This window comes from Ochotona curzoniae, unplaced genomic scaffold (assembly GCF_017591425.1).
Source record: "Ochotona curzoniae isolate NIBS_2020 unplaced genomic scaffold, NIBS_Ocur_1.0 contig_1014, whole genome shotgun sequence".
NCBI classification, from domain to species: Eukaryota; Metazoa; Chordata; class Mammalia; order Lagomorpha; family Ochotonidae; genus Ochotona; species Ochotona curzoniae.
The window spans coordinates 28,367,831-28,385,846 of NW_024464920.1; the positions used below are offsets into that span (position 1 = coordinate 28,367,831).

Consider the following 18,016-nt stretch of genomic DNA (forward strand, 5'->3'; position numbering starts at 1 on the left):
TTCACTGAAATCTAATGACACTTTAACAATGACTTTAACAAAACAAACAAACAAAAAAGTCAAAACCTTGGCCTTCCCAAAAGCTACATGTTATCATGTAACAGTCCAGGCCCTCAACTTTAGGAATTTTCTCTGCAGACGCCTTAGCTTTCAGTTGTTTGATTCTTAACCAAGAAAAACAAGTATGTCGGCTTTTCAAATTCCGTTTCCCAGAGCAAGGGCGCATTCTTTACAAATGGCCAGAGCACTTTACCCACAGGGCAGCGGTCTTAATTATCTTTACTCATCATTGAATAAGAGATAGCAAGAGAGACACAGTGCTCACTTCACATGAGAGGAAAAAAATCAACTTCACCTGTATAAACAGAAACCATCACAGTCATGCTCACGCTCACTCTGCCCGCCCCTGTCCTCTCAGTTAAGTCAGCCCGAACTTTATATTCCGTTCTGTATCTGTAGAAGGTACACGGCCAGCCTTTACGGGGCAGAGGATGGTTTTATTTTGTTTTTCTTTTGAATGGTCCCTCCTAGATGTTAACTTCCTTTTCCTTCACAAAACATATTTAAAGGTAAAAATAGAAAATGTCATCATCTTAGCTCTGTAAGGATAGACAAGCCTAATAAAAGTGAGTTTTTCACCATCAACAAGTTTTATCTCAGCTTTTAAACAGCAGCTCTAACTTGGCAACTCAGGCATTTGTAAATCTTTTCAAAGTGTAAGAAACCCATGTTCACGTTCAAAACAGTATATTGTTCAGTTACTTGCCAGAAATGGTGATGACAAGAGAGAAAAGGCTATCTTTGTGAACTGTCAATTTAGAAACGTGCAGGTAGTAACCTATAATAAATGTAGCCTATGATATAATATGTAGGATAGTATCAATGAAATCTAAGTGAAAATATGAATACAGCCAAGTATTTTCAGGATCCAGTCAGTGATCCCTTTAATTTAAGCAAAACTCTAGGCAAGAAAAGGCAGATTGTTCCCTTGGCATTCAAACAAAGAAAAAAAGGCTTTGGAACGGCCATCACGGTCACTTAGAACAAGGGAAATGTTTAAACCTGATCATGCATTAATGTCTCCTGGTAACTCGCCCTTCTACGAGTTAGGTCAGAATCGCTAGGCAAGGAACCCGGGCAGCAGTATTTTTTCTTTTAAAGAAATCCCCAGATGAAAACAATGTGCTGTCAAGTTCAAAACCAAGTGCTGAGTGGTTTAACTTAAACTCTAAAATGTAAGTAGCTAGATTTTCTACCAAGGAGTCGCAGAATTTAGAAACTTACAAATTAAATGATGCCTTTATCTTACACATTTATGTTTTTCCCCATGTTAGCCCAAGTGTAAATCCCCTCTTTCTCCTCCCTGTCTCTGTCTCTCACACATACACACAGAGATAATAAAAAATCAAAGGAAATTATTCAAAAAGGAGAATGACAGGTGAGTCATGTTTGACACAGAACACTCTCATCAGAAGGACTATTTAATTCAGGAGCATGGTAAGAATATTTAATGTCAAGGAATTTTAGATGGAAGATATGTGATAAGAAGCTAGCTAAACTTTTCCCCAAAGGAAAACTTACTGGATATGGGTGAACTGTTTACTATAAAACTAGGTGAGGGCCAAGTCCTTACTTTATGACAGCAGCTCTGACTCCATCACATTGCGATTGTGACCAATTGTTGTGAATCTCCTTGTACTTTCTTCAACTGTAATTGAAGTCTTTGCCATTGAACCTTCTCCATGCTTACACATTCTCCTCCTCACAGTGACTTACACACAGTTGGTGCTCCTTCCAAATTCAAGGGTTTAACTGGACTCCTAAACCACGCAGCCCTTCCCCAAGATAGAACCCCAGTTGAACAGATGGGTCTACGTGGAGTGAGTGTCCATGAAATTGCATCTTTCATGGGCTGGGAAGTGAGTCTCAGTTGCTAATGAATATCGACACCTGTAGAACAACCACTGTCCCTCTAGGTTTCATGTTAGCCAAGCGCCCACAGGAAGAGGAAAGCAAGAATCCTGTTCAGCCCCTGCCCTGGGTCCTGACAAGCTTCACGATGACTCATTCTACGTTCTCAACTGCAGGTGGCAGAGCAGCTCATCAACCCTTTCGGAGAAGATGATGATGATTTTGAAACTAACTGGTGCATTGACAGAAATCTGCAGGTGAGAGCAAGTTTTCTTTCTTATAAACATCAAAGGGTAAATTGCCTGTGATGTTCCCCACCTATTAGACTCTGGATGCAGGGCCCTGGATTTCCCCTTAGACACAAGTCAGAGAGTTGTCTATTGGGTGTGCTGTCGCAGGTCCTTCTGCAGCCTCCAATGTCCTGGGTCCTAGCCTCAGTGAAATTTAAACAAAATTCCAAGCCAATTTGCTTTGTAAGTTTCTCTATTAGCTTTCCCCAGGCTCTTGCATCAGACACAGAGCACTATCTTGACTCAGTACTTAGTCTGTTTTCTGTTGCCACCCAAGAAATTATCAGGGACATCCACAAAGACATCCACAGTCTGCAGGGAATTCCCCAAGGTGAGAGCGTACAGATCCTCTAGGGCAGACACTGAGAATCTGGGTCACATTGGTGTAGTCCTCTATCCTTCCTAAAATGGCCTTAGCCAGAAGCACCACTCTGGATGGTGAGCTTTTCCTGAAGAACCAGCATCAGGAATTCTTCCTTGAGGGCAAAACTCCCACACAGCCATTCTCCTCCTGAGAACCACAGGCTGAGTGAAGGCATTCACTTAGTTCATTTGTCTCCAATCCTTACTCAGCTCTTAAAGGGACTAGACTATTCCACAGTGGATCATGTTGCTAGTCTGCCAAGGCCTAGGTCATCTGCCCTTAGTTACAATTGGATTATTTTGTTTTAAAGATTACTTTTATTGGAAAGGAAGATTCCTAGAAAGAAGAAGACACAGAAAGACCTTCTGTCTGCCGGTTCACTTCCCAAATGTCCACAATGACAGGAGTTGAGCCAATTCAAAGAAGCCAGGATCCAGGAACTTGTTCCTAGTCACCTAAGTGGGTGTAGGGGCCTAAGGACTTGGGCCATCCTCCACTGCTTTTTCAGGCCACAAGCAGCAAGCTGGATAGGAAGTGGAGTAGCTGAGACACAAACCAGTGCTCATATGAGATTGTGGTGCTTGTAAGGGGGAGGATTAGCCAATGGAGCCTTTGTATTGGGGCCAAAATTGGATTCTCCAAGGGTTTTTATTTAGTAGACTGGTTCAGTTACCACTTGGCATGTGCACAGCCTATATCAGAATGCCTGAGTTTAAGTCCTGGCTCTGCTCCTGAGTCCTGCTTCCTGTTAAGGCACTCGCTGGGAAGCAGCAGTTGGAACCTCAGCATTTAGGTTTCTACTGCCCATCGGAAGATCCGGCTTGAGTCCCCAGCTCCCTGCTTTTCCTCAGCCCAGCCCTGGCCATTGCAGGCAACAGAAGAGTGAACCAGCAGCTGAGAACACACACTCATTCTCTACCTTCAAAATAAACTAAATGAATGAGTAAAGACAGTTTTTAAAATTTTAATTGGATCCCAGGCGACAAAGTTAATTTATTCATGCATCATTCTATCAAAGTCAAGAGGAGAGATCATTTCAGCTTGAAGCAGTGTAAGCTTGTCAATTGCCTTCTGTGAATCCACAGTGAAATAAGGACTCAGCACATCTAAGAAGAACCTTAGACAAAACTGGGCTGGTGGGGTCAACAGGATGAAACCACGAGAGCCTTCACATTCCTGTGTCATCTGGGGATAAGTGACGGCTTCAGGTGAGCTACCAACAGGGTATGCTAACTTAGGACAAGGAAGAAAAAGGCATCTCTCCTCCCTCAAGTGAGAGGCAGTTCTCCTGTCGAGTAGGCAGGTTATTGGTGACCCACATGTGGGAACGTTAGTGGCTCCACCTCCCACCATTGCCAAATGTACTCAAGCAGTGCAAAACAAGTCCAACGGTCCCTGGCAGCAACAAGCAGGAGCTAGGGGCATGTGGTATATTCTCTCATCCACACAGCATCCTATCCCTCTCCAAAACCAGCCTGTCCACACCTTTCCCTGAATCATTGTAACACTGGAACAATGGTTTTAGGTCTCTCTGCTAGCCGTGGACGAAATGCACATGAGCTTACCCAAGATGAAGAAGGACATTTACTGGGATGATTCTGCTGCTCGCCCACCCTATACACTGGCAGCCGCTGATTACTGCATACCCTCATTTCTAGGGTCCACAATCCAAATGGAGTAAGTGCGGGTTTTGTTGTTTGTTTGTTTGTTTGTGTTTGTTTGTTTTTAAATTTCTCCTATGAAGAAAATATGCAAATCCCTGTTCTGGTCTTTTGCCTTTTTCTGGTTCTTTTTCAAACTGTACTTATTATGTCAGTCAGTCTGTGTTCAGGGGATTTCACATCGCAGTCTGAGCCCATGCACCATGAGCCTGAGATTAACTGGGTCAAGGCTCAAGAACATCAAGGACCATTCCAGAATAATTTTATTAAATCTGATCATGCACGGATAGGGTGCCGGACCTCTGCTCCCACCATTAGTCCACCCATCTTGCAGAAGGCAAGTTAGGATCTCCAAGGGACTTAGAGATGAGAGCACGGCCATTTCACAAAGAAATCCATGCCTCCCACCTCCAAAAGCTAAGCTGTAGAAAAGGGGAACACTGGTGCAATGTTGCTTACAACCATTGGCAAGGCTTTAGCTCACGGATCACTGAGGCCAGCTCTCAGTGGAATCATGAGGGGCCCTTTGAAGACCCAAAGGAAGACTAAAAGAAGAATCACAGCAAATGATGAGAAAGGGTTAGAAGCAGGAGATATGCCTGTTGCCCTCAACACATATCTTAGGGAAGGCTGCCACAGTAGGCTAACTCACCACTGCTCCCCATAGCTTGCTGAGGCTGCGTGCTCCAGCCCTGGCTTCTTTCAAGCCCAGGAGCCAAGCCCCACCCAGCACCCTGTCCAGGGTCCATGAAGTCAATGCCCCACTTGCTTGCACTCCTCAGCCTTTGCAGCATCTTCCACAGCGGCTGAGCTTGGCTGACTTCTGACTTCCTCAGCTCTGAAAATTGATGAGATTTGTTCCTGTAAGTTCCTTTTTAGAGCATTAAATATGATTTATCCTTTCTCCTACTCCCATCACTGGCAGTGCAAAGTGCTTGAAGGTCACAGACTAACACTATCGGCAGGGTCAGAAAATCTGTGAGGATCCACTTAGACTGCAAGCACCCCACGTGCTATGTACCTAGTTGTATATGGTGGTCTAGGTGCAGGCTCACATTATACTTTTGACAGGCAGCTAGAGATCTTGCATCCTCTGATTTACTTCCCAAATGTCCACAGAGTAGGGGTAGACCAGGTCTACACTGGCAGGCCAGCAGAGCTCAGGCCGCAGCTCCCACATGTGTGGTAGAAACCCCACTACTTGAATCATCACCCAGCTGCCTCCCATGGTGCACAACAGCAGGAAGTGGGAAGGCAGAGCCATGCTGGGGCTCACCCCCAGGCCCTCTCCGAGTCTGGGTGTCCCAAGCAGCATGCTACCTACTGACCAAATGCTGGCCCCCACAGATCTCAAAATCTTGATTTTGAGCTACACAGGATCCTTAATCATGATCATTTTACATATCCCAATAAATGTCCATGTTTTTAGAAAAATGTTAAAATACATTTCTCCTAGGTCTAAATATAAAAATAGAAGCAGAGATTTACATGATCTTGAAGTACAACCCAAAAGTTTTTTGGGGAGAATAAATGAGATTTTAAATATAAAACCACCCTGGAGCATGACAACTACCAGCTACCCAGATCATCTGTTTGTGAATGTCAAGTTGAAGCATGGAAAGATTAGATAAACCTAAGCTACTTTTTAATCTTAAGTTAAACCCTGGAAATTTGCATCAGAAAAATCAGACAACTAAGAGAAGATCAGGAAATACAATATTTAAGAATGCAGAAAAAATTAGCTTTCAGAGACAGAGAACTTTTCGCATTAAAACATCTTTTTTTTTTTAAGATTTATTTTTATTATTTTTTCATTGGAAAGGCGGATATACAGAGAGGAGAGACAGAGAGGAAGAGCTTCCGTCCGATGATCCACTCCCCAAGTGAGCGCAACGGGCTGATACTAAGCCAGGAGCCTCCTCCGGGTCTCCCACGCGGGTGCAGGGTCCCAAAGCTTTGGGCCGTCCTCGACTGCTTTCCCAGGCCACAGGCAGGGAGCTGGAAGGGAAGTGGGGCTGCCGGGACTAGAACCGGCGCCCATATGGGATCCCGGGCGTGCTAGGCGAGGACCTTTAACCACTTGCGCCACCGCGCCAGGCCCCGCATTAAAACATCTTAAGAGGTAGGACCAGAGTCAATGGGCAGATGTTTTTAATGAGACACAGAACGACACTCAGCAAGAACCAACTGATCAGAGAACCAGGAAGAAATTCACTTGCACTGAACTTCTGCATGAACAGGGGAGCTGGCCTCCAGGAAAAGTCACTGCAGAACCGCTGGTTCTGGCTGTCGACTCCTGAAGGTCAAATGCAAGATGGCAAGCAGGGGCTCCACCAAGAAATACATGACAGTCCTCCAAAAAGTTTGTGGAAATTTTGGTGCAAAACGAATGTGAAACTTCTGCATGTTTTTTTTTCCATAATATTCATTTCTCATGAATTTTTTAAAAAAAAACTTGTGCAGCCAAGGGAAGACTTTTGCCTTTTGTTGTGAGAGAAAAGTGACATTGTTTTCACTTGCCTTGGAATGTTTTAGGATAGGAATGACTAGAGCCAGTTTAGAGGGAAAGAGGACCTTGTCGCCTCTGGCCCACCACTGTCCTTGGTCTGACTTCAGCCATCTGAACCTGACCTTCACCCTGGTCTTGCTTGCACAAATCCATTAGCACATCTGAGGGTATTTACTGTAGTGCTGTCCATTGCCTAACTTGAAATCCCTTTTCAATCAAAGAACCTGCAGGGGAAAAAATTATCTCAGACATCCATGGGAAGAAATGAAAGCTCACCTCTTCTGGGCCCATCTCAGACTTCTTATCTTCTAGTAGATTTTATCAGTGATGAGAGGTTCCTTTTCATGTTCTCTACTGGGAGAGCAGAATCCAGCTGTGTAGCTCCCCTTTCCGTATGGGCTGAGATGTTTCACTGTGTCTTTCTAGATTCTGTGTCATTATTGCCCCTTATTTTAGCTGCACTAGATTGGCCCACTTTTACATAAAAACTGCATTGTAGGTATTTTTGCTAGCCACCCCAGATCCTTTGTAAAACAAAGCAGGGTGTGAATAAGAGAAATGGCCTGGGACCCCAGGAAGCCCCAAAGAGGGAGGGTTCACATGCAGAGATGGAGGGAAGGAGTTGAAGCTGGGTGTAGGGGAGGAGATGGAGAGAAGATGCCAGTGCAGGTGGTGGGGCAGGAGCCAACTTCCTCACCTCATCCAGTCAGCGGAGCATATCTCAGTCCAAAGGAAAGTTTAACAAAAAGCTACTGCTTTAATGCTGCACGTTCTAAGCTGTAATGCCAAATCACTGCTCCACAACAGATCTGCTTTCCAGTCTTTATATGGGGACTGCTTAAACATCAGCTTCAGGCTGGATAGAGGGCACCTAAACAGCTGGACAGAGGACAAATTCCAGCGTCCAGTGCAGACTGACGCTAGGTCACCACAGTGTATTTCCTACTCACAGGAGGAACTAGAAGAGATGCATTCATGGGCACTGAACACAAAGACAAGGAAATAGAAATACTAACTGCCTGATCCAATCAGCTCATGCTGTTTGCCTATGTTGAGACAGTGCACTGAACTCCTTAAAATTGCAATTATTACGGGTAAATCAAAAACATTTTAAAATCAATTTCATAGTCAATATGGATGAAAAAAGAAAGCTAATTAAAAAAACAGAATGGGGCATCCAAAATAGAAATGCTCTCCTCACTAACACAGTCTAGAGCATTTAATAAATATGGGTAATTATTATATTGCCAGTAATCTTCACCTAATAAGCCAGCCTAAAAATTAATTGAACTTTTTGCCAATTATCTTATCTGAGATCATTTCAGTTGGATCTGTTTAGTTCATTCTTTTTACATAAAATGGAATGCCTTCTGATATGCTGTTTTAATTAAAGCCTCTTTTCATTAGCTTAACCATGAAGACACTAAGGTTAAGAAAATTTCCTTGAGCAGCCAGAGGAAGCTTTGTACATAGGATACACAACGAGAAAACATACCCTAAAATGAAAAGGGGACCTGCAAGGGCAGAACAAAACACTTATGCTTGATTATCCCAACTTCGTCCAGACTGCAGTCAAACATTGCTGAAAATAATTTTTTTCAACATGCATGAAACAAGGCCCACGCCTGGCTTTCCAATATATGAGTATGAGTCACTGCAAAATTCTGACTATTTTTTCATTACTTAGGACTATTAACACAAATGCTTAAGACTATGAGGAATGGAACACATGCAAAGTGAAAACCCAAAGTCTCCTAGCTCCCTCAAATCCCGTCTTGAACATCCAAACAGCTGCCAGTAAAGATGCAATCATCCTTAAGGGCATTGGATGAAGCCCAACAACACACCCTCCCACGGCAGCCGCAGGGTTCAGCATTCCAAGCACAGAGGCCATGCCTACTGCTGCCAGGATGGATGGCTCCCATGTGTCCTCAGCCCCGGCCCACCTGCCCTGCTAATCCAAGCGCATGTCACAAGCCCAGCAACTCCAGTCTGCTGGCTGAACGCCCACTCAAAGGAGACTGTTTCATTGGACTTGTCTGCCATGATTCTCATAGTATGTCGGCACTTAACTCTCCTTTAAAATGAAGGCAGGTGTCCATGAAGTCAAAGGAAGATCCACTTTGTAAAGCAGAGACACAGTCAAATTTTCTAGGAGTTTCTTTGAGTTAGGAATAAGGAGTTCATTTATGAGTTGTTTCGTACTGTGAAAGTATAACTGCTTTAGTGGAAATAATGTCTTTTACTTACATATCTTCATTCCCAAAGTTATAAGCAATAATGCAATGGCTTTTTTGAAATTATACATATCTGTGCTTAGCTTAATGTGCACAAAATGCTTGGGTTACGCTTAGTGATATTAGTTCAAATTAATTTAACTATAACAAAATACATATTTAAATAAGGAAAAACTTCATTATTTTTCTAGAATGATGTTTTATTCTGGAATTATTTCTTGTACATCCATATTCAAATACTTTAGCTTTGGAAGATAATACATAGTGTGGTACTTACTACTGCATGTCTATGTTACAAACTAACAAAAGTATCTCAAATTCTGAATCACTAACTTTAACAAAGATGTATTCTTAGCACATTGATTTTTTTCGACTTAATGTACCAGAAAGGAAGGAGAGACAGAACCTTCCAAGGAGATACATTAAGTTCATAATTTTAGAACTTACTCACTAATTCTTTCTTATGCCAACATGCGGTCAGTATTGCCATCCAGTTTCCCCTTTAAATGCTATCAGAGAAATCACAAGGCTGAATTTCCTTTTCTAATAAAATTCCTACAAATCCAACATTACTAAAATGGGTAGGGGGACTTTAAGGGACTCTCCAATTTGGGCTGCCATTTCTTTTGGTGCCAATCAGCATGGGCTCCTAAGGCATAGCCAGATCTACCTAACGGAGCCACAGGCCACTGCTTAACCCAGACTGCCCATAATTCTTGACTCAAAATAGCCAGAGCTGAGCAATCCAAAGCCAGGAACCAGGAGCTTCTTCCAGGTCTCCCACACATTTGCAGGGTCCCAAGGCCTTAGGTAGTTTTCCACTGCTTTCCTAGGCTACAGGTAGGAAGCTGGATGGGAAGCAGAGTAGCCAGGACAGGAACATGGGATCCTGGCACATGCAAGGCGAGGATTTAGCCACTACGCTATTATGTCAGGTCCTATGTTGTCTACTGTTTAAGGTTTTTCCACACAATAAGAATTCGAAAAGTTCACAGAAAATGCATATAAAACTCTTTGTAGGGGTCAAAAGTAAACATAAATTGTTAATTCCATTTTTCCAGGAACATTATTAAGTATTCTCATATGTTAACTATTTTGAACTCCCAGTCCAGTTAGAAGGCAACCTTCTAAAAAATCACCAGTTTGCCAATTATGATACTAAATCAGAGAGAGGTTGAATGAGTCTTCCAAGGTCACACAGCTAGTTAGTGTCAGCCTCAAGCAACAGCAACGCTGGCCCTGTGAGACCTCAGAATAAGTCACCTGTCCTTTCCCGGAGCCAGTTCTCAAATTCCATCTCTGGAAGCCAATATCTGCATGGCATTTTGCACGAACGCCCGCCTCACTCTAATCTCAGTCCTGCCTATTTCAGTCCAAATGAGTTCCAGAGCATAAAAGCCTGCATTGTCAGCTGACCATCTCTCATTTATAGCAATATAATGAGGGTGCTTAGCTTCCATCATGTAAGATTTCTGCTGTAATGGCTTCGGTGATATTATATTTGGGGCTCAGGACTATACTAACTGTAGAGTAGGAGAACATCTCACAAATCAAATGAGGAGCAGAAATCATAAATGGGACCTGAAAGGGACATATAACCCTCCCAACTAGGAAATCAAGACTCTTTCACAGTATTCCAGTCTGCACTAAACTGGGAGCCATTTTGCTCTTAGCCCACAGTTTCTGCACATTGGTACCACAGTTGTACAGGGAACCCTTGCCAGCAAAAAGGAGGGGAAGGACACTGTGTGTTGGCAATGAAGTCCCTCCTGGGACTGTGCAGAGTGAGATAGGCCCCTGGTGCTGGGGAGCATCTCAGCTGCTCTCCCAACAGCAAGCCCTGGTTCAAACACCAGGGGTGTGAAACTGCCCCCTAGAGCCCAGACTCTCAGGTGCTCCTCCTAAAACCAATTCCTGTGACAGATTTGGAGAGTTTTTGAGTCCTGTTTCTTATCCAAAGCATCTATCAGTGTGACTTCCCACATCGCTGTCCCAGCCTGGACACAGCTACTCAAAACCACTCGGGTCCAAGGCTGCCCTGCACTCTCCACAGCAATCCAGAGCTGTCGGCTGCATCGAGGACAGCGTGCACCTGGTACCTGACCCTTCACAGAGCCATTCCAGGCTCCCCTCCCAGCCTCTGCATGACACCGTCCTCTGTGGTGCACATCCACGTGCTGCCCATTCTCCAGACTCACTGAGCTTGCCTGCTACCATGTTGGTTCTGTCTGCTATGTTTTGTTCTTGTCTAGTTAACTCCCATTGACAGAGGCCAAGTCAAAAACAGTGGCTAAAGCCCTTGCCTTGCATGCACCAGGCTCCAATGTGGGTGTCAGTTCATGTCCCGGCTGCTCCACTTTCCATTCAGCTCCCTGCTTGTGGCCTGGGAAAGCAGTCAAGAATGACCCAAATCCTTGGGACCCTGTACCCACAAGGGAGACCTACAAGAAACTCCTGGTTCCCTGGCTCAGCTACTTGGGGAGTAGACCAGCAGATGGAAGACCTCTCCCTCGGTCTCTCCTTTCTGTAGATCTGACTTTCCGGTTTAAAAAAAAATTAACTAACTAAACAAACTTACTCCCCAGGGTAGATACTTGCAGATATATTTTCTCTCTCTTTTTAAATTTCAGGGTGCCTATTACAACAAATTGTTCCTGATAAAGGCTCCATAAAGTTGGTCTGTGGACAATCAGATCATTCTCCTATGTCCACACCACAGTGCTGGAGGGCCACAGGCTCTCCTTGGCAGGCCCACTCAGCACCAGGAATCAACAGAACAGCAGCAAGGACACTAGGCTCTCATCAGCTTCCTTATTGCAGTGCGCTCCTTTTCTCCTAAGACCTTAGAATCAATTCATCTTACTGCAGCTGAATGGACATATCTGCCAATCAGTGCATTGTTTCAAAGTTTTTCCTTCCTGAATTACAAAATTTTGAAATAATAATAATAATACAAGCATCTTTTGCCCCCCAACAACTATGTTACTCTTTTAAGGCTGTGTACCTTAGAAGTCATAAAGGAAATCAAATCCCGAATAGTCAAGATCCCAAACAAAGCATAGATGCCTGCTCCATAAAAAACAATCGCCAGCTTGGCATCAAGTCCCAGAGAATGGCCAGTAGGTGGGGATCCCAGTGAGCCACTGTGCCTGTGGTTCCCCCAGTGCCATCCCTCACTCAACAGGTGCCTGTGTAGTATGACTGGAGATCTCACTGAGTGAAATCCCACAAGCAGGGTCACCCAGGCCATCAAAGCATGAGTCTGCATTTCCCAGGCGGTGTAACAGAATCTGAGCCAAGCACAGTGGAGGGCGGGTTGGAAGGCTATCTGGTAGCCAAGGGCAGAGCTGGGCTGGAGAATAACAGCACGAGGCTGTAAGCAAACACCATCGCGGGACACTTAGCTGGTTAGTCATCTCACTCACCCATCTTTTATTCATCAACATGGGCAACAACGCTTTCCCTGGCTGCTCATGCTGCCCTTCCTTCAGACTCCCTTGATTTCTTCTATTATGTCACACAAAATGCACCTGGCATAGTTAATGCATCCTGTCACCAAGGAGGTCAATGCCAACACTGAACTGTGATGGCTGGATTAGGGCAGCTTCAGTGGCAAAGCTGAACACTTAAGAGTTTAAGGGCAAGGCTTTACGTCATCCTTCAACCCCATGGAGACCTCAAGTCCACAGAGATGTGAGACAAATAACCATGAAATCTGAGGTGTGCGTAGCCCTTAACTACCTGCCGAGCTTCGTCGTTATCTTGATTATTCATTTTGTTTTAGTCTTCAAGGAGAAGACTTGAAGTGGGAGTGTTTGTTTTATTTGTAATGATATTGTTCCTTAAATTTTCTTGTTTAGAATTTTAATTTATTCCTCTTATTTGTTTGAAAAGCAGAGAGGCAGAGAGCCCCTGTGTGCTCTTTCACTCCCCAGATGCCTGTGTCTACATGTGGCCAAAGCCAGGATCCCAGAATTCCACAGGAGTCTCTCACCTGGGGGTCAGGGATCCAAATAAATTGTCACCTGCTGCCTCCCAAGATCCTCATGGGTGGGAAGCTGGGATCAGGAGCCCAAGCCAGAACTTGGGCCTGGGCTCTCCCTAAGTGTAAGGGACACAGTCGTCCCAAGAGGCATGTTGATCACCCAGCTAGGGCCCACCCATGACTTCATTGTCTAAATGTTAAAAACACCACAGGAAATTTCTAACCACAGTAAATGCATCAAAATATATCACCAAGGCAGCCCAACCATAATGAGTCCACCCCACCTAGATGAATACAGTCCTTTTCTTTAAAAAAAAATTATTGTTCTCCACAACACATTTTTATAAATACAAGGATTTCACCCTCACCCTCCCTCTTTCCTATTTTCTCCTTCTGCTATTTTTCTCCATATTATCATAGTAGTAGAGCCCCTTAGTACAAGTTACAAGCTTAACATTTTGTTATTTAAAATGGAATAATATGGAATGCAGGTATAGGCAAAAGTAGAAACCCTAGTATCATGTTTTAGAGGCATATGTAAAAGTTTCCCTGGGAGTCTCACTTTAATTTGGAACTAGAGACACATGCTACATAGTACCTTTACTTCCTGGTATGTTAGTCTCCATTGTACAGCTCATGTAAATTAATGTGTATTTGTTTACATATATGTGTATATATATATCACTTTATATATTGGGTATATCAGAGAGAACACATGATTTTGTCCTTTGGGAACTGGCTTACTTCACTAAGCACAATGCTTTCCAGCTGGGACCATCTGATATTCTTCCTACAAGGTTCGTATCTCTCCATCCTAAGTGAAGCGAGCCACCAGAAATGTTTACAAATGACCTCTGTGCAAAGACCTCATTGTACTCCTTCTCCCCTAGGTTCTAACTCATGCCTTGACACTTAGGCAACAGGCATAGGTCAGACAGATCAACCACGAAGCATCTGGAGACCAATTCTCGAGTTTGGTTCTCACTAGTCACTTACCTGACAGACCTCTCTGGACCTCGGCTTTCTCATCTGCAAAGGGCATTTCATAATCACAGTACGCACTTTCACAAATGCTGTAATAATGAAATTAAGCCTGGTGGCTGTCTGCATTCCCATGCATTTAGCCACAATCTGTTGTTTCAATTCCATGGGTACTGGGAGTACATATGCATTTCATAATGTCCAAATCTCTGTATGAGTGATTTGCGAAGCAGTTGTAGAGCATCCTTGAAATCAAAATCATGTCAGTAGTGCTACCAGAGGTGATCAGCCTTTTCCATTCATGTTCTCCCATGAGTTTTCCAGAGGCTGTGAGCTGCATGAGTCACTGTTAATAAATGTGCATGCTCCTTTACTCCTGACTTTTTTACATTCCTTAGCTATAATTTCAGATACAGGAAATCACCAGTAGCTTTGGGGATACTCAGTAACTCCTGAGGCTGCAAAGTGTGAGAAGTTGTGCTGGGCAGTCTCAGGGCTAAGGGTTTCTGCCCCACTACACACAGATGAGAAAATGCAAAACATTCCTATTGTAGAGCTGCTGTCCCCCAAGGTCATGCCCTGAGGGCACCCTGCCTCAGTCCCTCTGTGTGTTTCAGGCTGTCTGGGTCCCACTTTACCGGAGAGGACTGGCTATGGGACCACGAAAAGCATGGCCATCGGCGATCGGTGATCAGACGGGTCAAGCGATTTCTCAGCACCCACGAGCACCCGCCCAGCCCCCGGAGGAGGAGCTTCGGAAGGCAGACCAGCGACAGCTCCATGTTTTTGCCCCCCAGCCCAGCCCGCAATCTGCTAGATGTACCTTCCAGGAGCCCCCACAGAACCTCAGCACCCCAGAAGTCATCGCATTACCCAGAGGGCAGCCCCAAGTTGCACTCCAGCATGGGAGAACTGTCCACCATCCGGGAGACCAGCCGGACAGGCACCTTACACAGCCTGACCCCACAGTCCAGTGGGAGACCCTCCCCCACCAGGACAGCCCAGGTCCCCGAGGTGCTGGTCACAGCTGCTGAAACAACAGTGCCCCCATTAGAGGACCCCCACCACGACTCCACTACCTCCATCGTGAGCCTGGAGTTTACTGGGGTTCAGCCAAGCAGAACCAGGCAGCAAGAGGATCCAGTGGGACCCATCCAGTCCCCTCCAGGGCAGAGAAGGACTCCTAGGGGCTTCAGTCCCCAGATCGCAGAGAGAATAAAGCTCCAGTTTGAGGAAGATCCTAACGGTGATGGGATGCCCAAAAGGTGGAGCCTCCCAGAGTTCCGGAAGTCCAGCCTCCCCTCCCTGGGAAGCCTAAATTCTGATCCTGAGCACCTGGAGCCCCCGCTGTTAGTTGATACGGAGACATCCTCCGAGATCCATGGAGCTAACACTGGGGCTGGCTCGCCAGTCTCTCCTGATATGCGGTATTTAATGGAAAACCTGGACACCCAGGAAACAGATATCATAGAGTTTAATGAGGAGTCCATGGAGGGATCTCCTAGAGCAATGCCGCCAAGTTCTCGCACCCGGTTCTAGCCTAGATACCTACCAAAAGTTCAGCATTGGTCCCTGCCACAAGAGCTGGTCAGTTTACTGAAAAAGAATCATGCATATAAGCTACTCAGAACTTTAAAGGGCATTACAATCCTGATGTTTCAAAAACTGCAAAAAGCAAGCACATTCAAGTCATCCATCACAAAGTGGCCTTGGTTATTCTGACCAGAGTGATTCAGCCAAATAAGGAATCGTGTGTGCGTGTGTGTGTGTGTGTGTGTGTGTGTGTGTGTGTGTGTGTGTGTGGCTTACAAATTCACATATCAGTAGTCTGGGAAAACGCATGATAGATCCAATCCCTGAAACACAAAAGGCTCTGCTCCTTTCTTTTCTTGATGCTTTAACTATAAACACAGGTCATGGATCACGATGGGGATCACGATGCCCCCCAACCCCCATCCCAGGCTCCTTTTTGCTTATGATTCTCTGACCTATGGAACTATGGCCATGATGTGGCCCCAGTTTTTCAACCTCATCAGCATCAGAAGACTTCATTTCTCTTCCATGGCCTTTCTACCTTCATTCAGGTCTTCATTCTTCCTCTCATCTTCCTTTTCCGCTTGCATCTGTTTTTCTTCATTTCTCTTATCTTGCTCCTTTGCTAGTAACTCTACTGCACCTCTCCCTTCAGCATATAATATTCTTTCTTACCCACTCTACTGCTTACTTCTTGCTATCATGTTCAGAATGGGAGGCATTGGCAAAGCCTTCTACATAATCAACACATCCAACTGCAAACCCTTCCAGCCTGGCAGTGGGACAGTGGGAACGTTGGTGTCTCTTTCCTCTTCCTTAGCAGCCTTGGCCATTTAAGACATATATATTTATTTGTAAGGCATAGATATAGGTAGAGAGTGAGAGAGGGATAGAGATCTTCCACCCACTGATTCACTAACCAAATGGACTCAATAACCAGGCATGGCCAGGCTGAAGCCAAGAACCTAGAGCTTAATCTGATTCTCCCACATGGGTGGCAGAGGTCCAAGTACATGACCTACCTTCCACTGCTTTTCCAGGCACACTAGTAGAGACCTGAGAGGCAGATGGAGTACTATGTCAGAGCAAGTAAAGCCACCACCTCCAGTGCCATCTTTCCATAAAGTCCCAGCTGCTTCACTTCTGATCTAGCTCTCTGCTAATGTGCCTGGGAAAGCAGCGCAGGATGGTCCAAGGCACCCTGCACCCATATGGAGGCCAAGAAGAAGCTCCTGAGTCCTGGCTTCAGACTAGCCCAGCCCAACTCCAGCCATTTGGGAGTCAGCCAGCATATGGAAGATACCTCTTTCTCTCTGACTCTGCTTTACAAAGAAATAAAAATATATCTAATAAATAAATAGGGAGCAGGATCAGAAGTGGAGCAGCCAGGACTCAAACTGGAGCCCATAGGATGCCAGAATCATAGGTGATGTCTTGACTTACTGTGCCACAACACTGATTCCTGACTTTTTCATTTTTTTCTGTTTTTTTTTTTTCATCTTGTGACACTGGAGAAAACAAGCCAAGATGATAGCAAACTTGCATCAGTAACTGCTATAGAATCAAAGAATCACATGGCTTGGATCTAGTTCATTGAAAGTATTTAGCAATGTCCGGTTGTGTCACAGCATGGGACCAGTTATTATGTCCATGGGTTGCCTGAAGCGAGGTAGGATATGGAAATGGGTGTACCTACTGAGGGTCAGATGCTGCTTCATGCTCTAGGGAACTCCCACAGTGATTGTTTATTGCAGGCCCAACTCTGGCAGGCCTTGTCTGAGGAGTGCTGTGCTCACTACATGTCCTAGGACGCACTGAACCACACATGACTGATGCAATAAAGCAGGGCCCCCTCAGCTGCCATTCCTGGAGTGCTCATGGGGTCCCAGACAGCAGCACATCATGGGAAAGTCACAGATCTTGCTGATTCTGAAATGAGCACAACTATCTTTATTTTTAAGATGAAGAAAGCCACGGCTTTGGGGAAGCTACATAGCCAGTATGTAGAAGGATTCAGATTCAAACCTAAGATCACCTAACTGAAGAGACCACACTCTCAACCACGCAGCTTCCCCACTGTGCTGGGCTGTCTGTAAGGCCCCAAACCTGCCAGTGAATGGTCCAGGATTCTGGAGGATGCGCCTGAGGGAACCACACCCAAGTGACAAATTCATCCTGAAATTCACTCTGGGTTCTCTTTGTTTTAACTCTACCAGCATCTCTTATGTGTATGTAGAGGATGCCCCTCTTTATGTTTCTTAATGGAAGAAAACTGACAGAACTTTCCCTATTCTTTTTCAACTGTTGCTGGTTGACAGTGTTATCTCCAGTTTATTTCCTCCTTGACCTTGAGTCCAGACCAAGGACTTTTACCTAAACTGGATTTTCTCAAGACCCTGAAAGGAAATAGTACCAAAAGTAATGAGACTCATTGGAGGTTCTCTCTATTGGCTAATAAAGAAGCAGAAGGGAAAATACTGAGATTTCAAAGCACTATATACAGACCACAAGGTCAAGTCCCAGTAAAACACTTTAAAATGTAGCA

At 44.8% G+C, this 18,016-nt stretch overlaps 1 protein-coding gene across 1 annotated transcript in view; it reads left to right on the forward strand.

The window, feature by feature from the left end:
- The window catches only part of BEST3 (bestrophin 3), a 36,286-nt gene extending 20,809 nt beyond the window's left edge, over positions 1 to 15,477 (forward strand). Inside the window, exons 8-10 of the mRNA XM_040978226.1 lie at positions 2,088 to 2,168; positions 4,091 to 4,242; positions 14,556 to 15,477. Of these exons, the coding sequence (XP_040834160.1) occupies positions 2,088 to 2,168; positions 4,091 to 4,242; positions 14,556 to 15,477 (1,155 nt within the window). The remainder of the gene's footprint in view (positions 1 to 2,087; positions 2,169 to 4,090; positions 4,243 to 14,555) is intronic.
- The last annotated feature ends 2,539 nt before the right edge of the window (positions 15,478 to 18,016 follow it).